At 37.9% G+C, this 6,890-nt stretch overlaps 1 protein-coding gene across 2 annotated transcripts in view; it reads left to right on the forward strand.

Moving 5' to 3' along the window:
• Positions 1 to 6,402, forward strand: part of nfatc3a (nuclear factor of activated T cells 3a) — a 147,475-nt gene extending 141,073 nt beyond the window's left edge. For both annotated transcript variants that reach the window (XM_078210921.1, XM_078210922.1), the window contains one exon: positions 3,366 to 6,402. In XM_078210921.1, coding sequence (XP_078067047.1) covers positions 3,366 to 3,487 — 122 coding nt within the window. In that variant the 3' untranslated portion in view covers positions 3,488 to 6,402. The remainder of the gene's footprint in view (positions 1 to 3,365) is intronic.
• The last annotated feature ends 488 nt before the right edge of the window (positions 6,403 to 6,890 follow it).

Raw genomic sequence — 6,890 nt, forward strand, 5'->3', positions numbered from 1 at the left:
TCCATTTGATACCCTCCTTTATTTCCTTAGATATCCATGGCTGATTATCTCTTTTTCTACAGTCCTTCCTTATCATTGGTATATACTTTTGCTGAGTACTGTGAAAGATCGCTTTGAAAGTCCTCCACTGTTCCTCAATTGTCCCACCATAAAGTTTTTGCTCCCAGTCTACCTTAGCCAACACCTCCCTCATCCCTTTTTAGTCACCTTTGTTTAAGACACTGGTATTGGATTTTACCCTCTCGCGCTCCATCTGTATTTTAAATTCAACCATATTGTAATCACTTCTTCCAAGAGGAATTCCAGTCGAATTAACTTTTTCCCAATCATTTCTAAAAGCTCTCCCATCACCCCAAGGTTAACTGACTAACCCATATTCGATGGACTTATCCTTTATCCTTGCATCCTTTTTGAACAATGGTTTAGTATTTGCAATTCTCCTGCCCTCTCTCCATCCCACTGTCTAAGGAGGATGGGAGGAATATGCAATTTACACCCTTCTCTCAATATCCTTGGATACATCACATCCTTTCCTGGTAGTTTTTCAACTTCCATGTACACCTAGCCTATCTAATATCTCCCCTTTATTAATTTTCATCACATCCAGTATCCCAGCTACCTCCTCTTGCCATATGGGAAAGCACTGTCCTTGATGAAGACTAATGCAAAGTACTCAATTTGTACCTCAGCCCTTCCCACTCCTCCATGTATAAATCCCCTTTTAGATCCCCAATCTGCCCCACTCTACCTTTTTTATTACCTGTTACTATTTATATACCTATAGAAGGCTTTTCTATCCTTGACCCTTCTAGGACATTCTCACTCCCACTCTCTCACTTTTTCTCTCTCTCTCTCTCTTTCCAGCACTGTAATGTTCTCCTTAATAATACTTTCTTTTCCTAACTTTCCTGGACATCTTTTATCCAGGAATATTTAGTACCCAGTCCTGCCCTTTTTGAACCAAATCTCTGTTATTGCTTCAACATCACAACTCCACGTGGCTATCTATTCCTCCTGCTTCTTTCATGGGAGAATCTAGAACCAAGGGGCACAGTTTTAAAATAAGGAATTTCCCATTTAAGGTTGAGATGAAGAGGAATTTCTTCTTTTCGGGGTCAATAATCTTTGGAGTTCTCTATTCCAGAGAACAGTGGAATAAATTCAAGGCTGAGTTAGACTTTTGACCTACAATGTCTCAATGGTTATGGGGGCAGGCAGGAAAATGGACTTAAAGCTACAATCAGATCAGCCATGATCTTATTGAATTATAGAGTAGGCTCAAGAGTCAAAAACTACTTCTGCTCCTATTTTTCACGTACTCACTAGCTTTATTTGCTACATTCTGTACATTCATGTACATACACAGCAAACCAAACTTGGCCTTTATTACTTTCTCTCTCTCTCTCTGATCCCACATAATATGTTATTATTTCCTGCTCTAGTGTTATCTGAATCTCCCAATTCTCTATGCACTTGGATTTTCTTATCTAATAATATCCCCTGACCTCACATTCCTGTCAAGTTAGTTTAAGCCCTCTCCAATTGCACAAGCAAATCACCCAGCAAGGACGTTGGTCCCAGCTGTATTCAGCTGTCACCCATCCGGCCTGCACAGGTCCCATCTCCCCGAGAATCCATCCCAATGACCCAGGAATTTAAAGCCTTCCCTCCTGCGCCTTCCCTCCTGCACCATCTCTCCATCCATCTTCATTTAGTCCATCCTCCTGTTTATAGACTCACTGGCTGATGGCACCAGTAGTAATCTTGAAATTACTATCTTTGAGATCCTGCTTACTAGGTTCCTTCCTAGCTCCCCAAACTCTACCCTACCCTGCTTTCTACCTAAATCTTTGGTAACAGTGAGGATTGCGATTGCTGTCTGGCCTTACCTTGAGTGCTCAGTAGCTGTTCAAATGTATCCTTGATGCTGGCGCCAGGGAGGCAAATTACCATGCTGGATTCATGTTTCTTGTCAGAGAAATGACTGTCTACCCACTTATCTAATCTCCTATGGTAGTGTTTCTCTAACGTCTTTCTCCTCTCTCCCTCTCTCTCTCTCTTTCCTCCTCCTCCTCCCACCACCACCCCCCGCCCCACCCACCCTGGCTCTAGAACTGAATCAGCTGTTGCGTCATGCACTAGGTTCTGACTGCACTCTCCAGCAGGACCATCATTCATCAATATTTAGATCTGAATACTTGTTAGAGAATAAGATGCACTTAGGGGACTCCTGCAGTATTTGTCTGGCAGTTATCCATTGCCTCTCTATTTGCATGCCCATAGTTTGTGGGGTAACCACATCTATTGATGTGCTATCCATGTCGTTCTCAGTCTCTCTGATGCAGCGGAGTGATGCCAGCTGATGTTCAAGCTCCGGACCCTGGAGTTTCATCTGCTGCAACTGGCAACACTTGTAGTTGTTCAGGACAGAAGAAGTCTCCTGGGGTTCTGACTTGATGCACACTCCATGGGTGTGATTTGTGCTGCCATGCCTCTATTAAACATAAATAAATAAAGACTTAACAATTAGAATATCATGCTGATATTACTTTATAAAAATAGGGACTTAAATGTTTGTTCTTAAAACCTTGTTATACCTCCGTGTTTAATTTACTGGAATATTCAGAACCCTTTCCTGTTCCTATCCCTTGTTACTTAACTTTTATCAACTCTAGGGGATAAAGTTAACTAAACATTGCTTGTAATTGAAATTGGCTTTAATTTTATACTAATTAATTGTACTTATCTTTCTTTATAATTGTTTAACTTGGATTAATTTGAGAGCTTACCACTAGACTCATCTCATTTCTCTTTGACCTTTTGCAGCTTTTTTTCTCAAGTTCAGTCTTGCATTCCAATGACAGATCGCAAATACTTCTTTGTTTTTAACCTTAAAACCCCTGCTGGTTCTGTCAGATCTATATATCTCCCTCTCTCCCCTCCCTTTCTCTCTCTTTTTTTCCTCCTCCTTTCTCTTACCTGCCCCTCTCCTTTCTTTTTCTTGCCTCTCCCTTCCTCCCTTCTCTCTCTCTCTCTCTCTCTCGCCCCCCCCCCCCCCCCCCCCTGTTGTTGGAATCAGTATTTTTTTCAACAGTGCCCTCAGTGATGTCAATAGGGGTTGTTGATTACAAATATTTGAAATAGGTATAGATAAAAAGTAATAATTTGACTTGTATAAAGGTCTTTATTAAAATTGAAGACAACTTAAAAATACATTCATGTGCATATATCTGAATGCTATACTTATTTTTCAGTTTTTAAACTGTTTAAAATTTTAGTGAACTTTAAGATTGGAGAAATTTATGTGCCTTAATTATCATCTATACGTAGGAATGCACTAATTTTTGTTTTCTTTTTCTTGCCAGTGAACGAAATTATAGGAAGAGACATGTCACAGATTCCAGCGTCTCGTGCAACAGCAATGCATGCCCAATCACAGTGTGTCTGTCCTGGAGCTTTGGATAGTGGAATACCTGAGGGAGTCTGATGTCGACTGCAAACATCATGTATTCTGCTGAACATCAACCCTTCCCGCACCCGCCTCCCCCGACCCCATCTAGACAAAATTGTTGTGCTTCCAACATTGTGGCCTTTTATGAAGTGGAACAGTGGATCCTTGAGTAGTTCCTACAAGAGGTGCAGCAGTTCTATACTGAAAGTGAACCATACGGTGTCAGTCCTACATCGTAATGCTCTACAAATCTGTCTCTTGCTGCCTGTATTTCACTGCAACAGGCAAACATTTCTGAAAAACAAAAGCGGCTTTAATCTACTTCAGGAATACATTTAGAGAGGTGGCTCTCCTTTAGTAGATTAAATCAAATAGTATTGAATAGTGTTTTATCACAATTAAGGTGATTTGTATCTACTGTAAATATTACTCATTTTAAGCTAAAAGGGGGTTTAATAAGGTGGTAATATAAATAGATGGTAAACAAAATGCTGTAAGTAGTGGTGTATTCTTCATTCTGTCATCCTGAAGAGTGCTTCAGCATGTAGGATGTGCAAAACGTTTCTTGAAAATGAAAACTTCCAGAGACTAGAAGCCTGTCCAGTGTAGCCAATGTTGCGGAAGCCATAATCTAAAATGACTAACAATTCTTTGTTAATAGGAAGCAAAGCCAAATGTGGTACTGCATTTGTTTCTAAACTTAAAATGGTATCTTGTAGACTTGACAGACCATTCCATCATGGAAATATGTGGTTTGGGGTGGGTGGGAAACAACATTCCAAATTCAAGGAGTTTTTGAAACTTTGTAGATATGTTTCTCTTACTTCAAGTTAGCACAAATACAAGCGCCTTACTAATTTAGCTTTTAGAATTTGTCAGAAGCTTTCTTAGAACTGATGGATTTTGTAATAGGGCTCCCGGAATAAATAACTTTTACTATGTACAGGATTTATGTTGAAGCCATTGAAGTATATAATAAGTTTAAATGACTGCAGTTTGCAGAGGATTTCGAGAGTTTTTGATGTGTTTTGGTCATTTGCATTAACCTATGTGACACCCATATCTCCAGTGGCTGACATCATCAAACAGGTCCTACAAAGAAGCTGTTGTAAGTGCAGAACCCGGGCTGAAGTGCAGAACAGTGCAGAAAACTAATGCTTCATTAGAACAGCAGTACTGGTAATCTGACTAACGATTAGGATGGTGTAGACAAGCTATACTCTGGTTTCCATTTAAAATGATAATATTTGTACCTAGAATTTATAAAACACTGCTTTTGGTACAGAAATATAATTGAGAAACATCTTGCTTGTTTTTTTCATTACACTCCAAATGATACAATGTACAAAGGACTGACACATGAATAGTGCAATCAAAAAATGCAGTTGTCACTGGTGCAGGATATGGGTTTAGATATTTAAAATAAAAACAAATGAAATTCAAATGATGTAACTCCATTATTAGGCCAATTTGTATCTGTTTCCTGCAGAATGCACACTGAGGCTGTTTTATGAAACAGCACAAATGCATTTTAAAGAATGAGGCAGGGAATGAGGTTAAAAAGGTGAAACAAAGGTTGCTTTTATTTTTGTCAACACAACTTATGCTTTTATTTGCCTGTAATGCTAGAGAAACTGCTTGTTAAATGCAAAATTAACCTGCACTATACATGTGCAATGAGAATTGTAATTTTACTACTCATCACAAAAGAAAAGCACAAGTCTGAGCAAAATTCAGATTGCTGTGGGGCCAGTGAAAAGTCCTATTCATAATTCATTGGGAGTCATTATGTTGTGAGTTTTTATGAGTTTAAGGTCAACCTTTTAACTGCCAAATTACAATTATATTATTGCTTGGTTAGGTACCATTATTCTTTTTTTTTAAAAAAATGATTAACCAAGCAGGTTAATTTGTTAATGCCACTGCTGTCCAGAATAGGAAGCTCTGAGCTGAGTATCACCCATAATGTTAGATAGAGCTTGTATGGTAGTGAAAGATCAGTTGCTTTCATTTTCCTATACTGAACCATATATTGTTCAGGCATGTTCATTTCGTAATATACCTAGCACTTACTGCATAAAGAACTCTATAAAGGCTTAAACGGTTTCCCTGCCTTAGCTTTTGACCTTGGATATCATAGCATGTGGAGTTTGTAATGACTGATGCATCATCTGAGTTTTCTTTGCAAATCCTCTGGAGTGACTTATGTAGACGTACTGTACTAGTGTACGGCAGCCCGTACAACCCCCAGAAAATCCTATGCACTGAACCTCCTGATGCCTTCAAATTACCTTGACGCCTGAAGTGTAGAAAGTATAGAACTGCTTTTTTAAAAAAAAACAAAATCCTAAAAAATCTGTAGCTGTGGACAACCACCTTCCGTCGGTGTATCTGCTTTGTCAAGGGTTACATACAGTGGTCTTAATAAAACTAGTTTGTTGCTTTCATAGGAGTGTAGAAGTAAACAACTTTATGAAATTCAGTTGTTTTAATCGATTTGTTGTAAAAGCACAGACTTATTAGGCTATGCAAATTCAGTTTTGTAAACAGCACGTTGGGGTTTTGACCTGTTGTTGGCATGCACAAAAAATAAGCTGATATTTATGGTACCCTCTGTACTACTCTGTATTTCAGAAAAAAGTTTCCTAACTCTTATAGAATGGTTGGAAAGCTGTAAGAAAGCCTTAATTCTTATTGTATTCAAAAGCTACAAGAGAAAAAAAATCTGTAAATTTCAATGAATTGTGGTTGCATTTTAGTAAAATAAACTACATCAAGGGTACTGGATTATAATCATGTTAGTTACAAAAAGGATGGAATAGGATTGTATAATTTGGAACTGAAACTGGCTTCAGTGCAATTATGTTCATCCTTTGGAAACATTACTGTGTCAATGGAACTGCCATCCTTTTTTTAACCAAAGAATAAAAACTTTCATTTGCTGGTGTGAACACTTGCTTTAAAACTCTATTTTTGATACTCAAAACAGATGTCATTCCTAACGGTTGAATTTGTTCAACAATTGTACGTTTTGTAGAAGGAGCAAAACTACTACAGGCTAAGTCAACTGTTTTGCAGATGTTTACAGAGCCTTGTAATTTCATGTACATTTTGTATTTTAAAATTTTGTAAGGAATTTTAAGATTGCTGTGCTGTTGAGAGACATACAAATGAAAGAACTTGCATCCTAGGCTCTTAAATCATAGTGTTTAAATAAAATGTAAGATGTGTAACCTTCAGTGTTTTTATTAGTTACTTGATATATAGGCAGAAGGTTTGAATGTTCTCTTTCTAATTGCTATATATTTCACTGTTTACAAATTCAGTGTAAAATGCATATTCTTTTTGTAGGGAAAGTTGGTTTTCAATGCTAACATAATATGTAAGCTACTAGTAAAATAACATAACAGAATAGATTGCTCTTGACCAAGTAGTCCAA

This window comes from Mustelus asterias, chromosome 4 (assembly GCF_964213995.1).
Source record: "Mustelus asterias chromosome 4, sMusAst1.hap1.1, whole genome shotgun sequence".
NCBI lineage: Eukaryota > Metazoa > Chordata > Chondrichthyes > Carcharhiniformes > Triakidae > Mustelus > Mustelus asterias.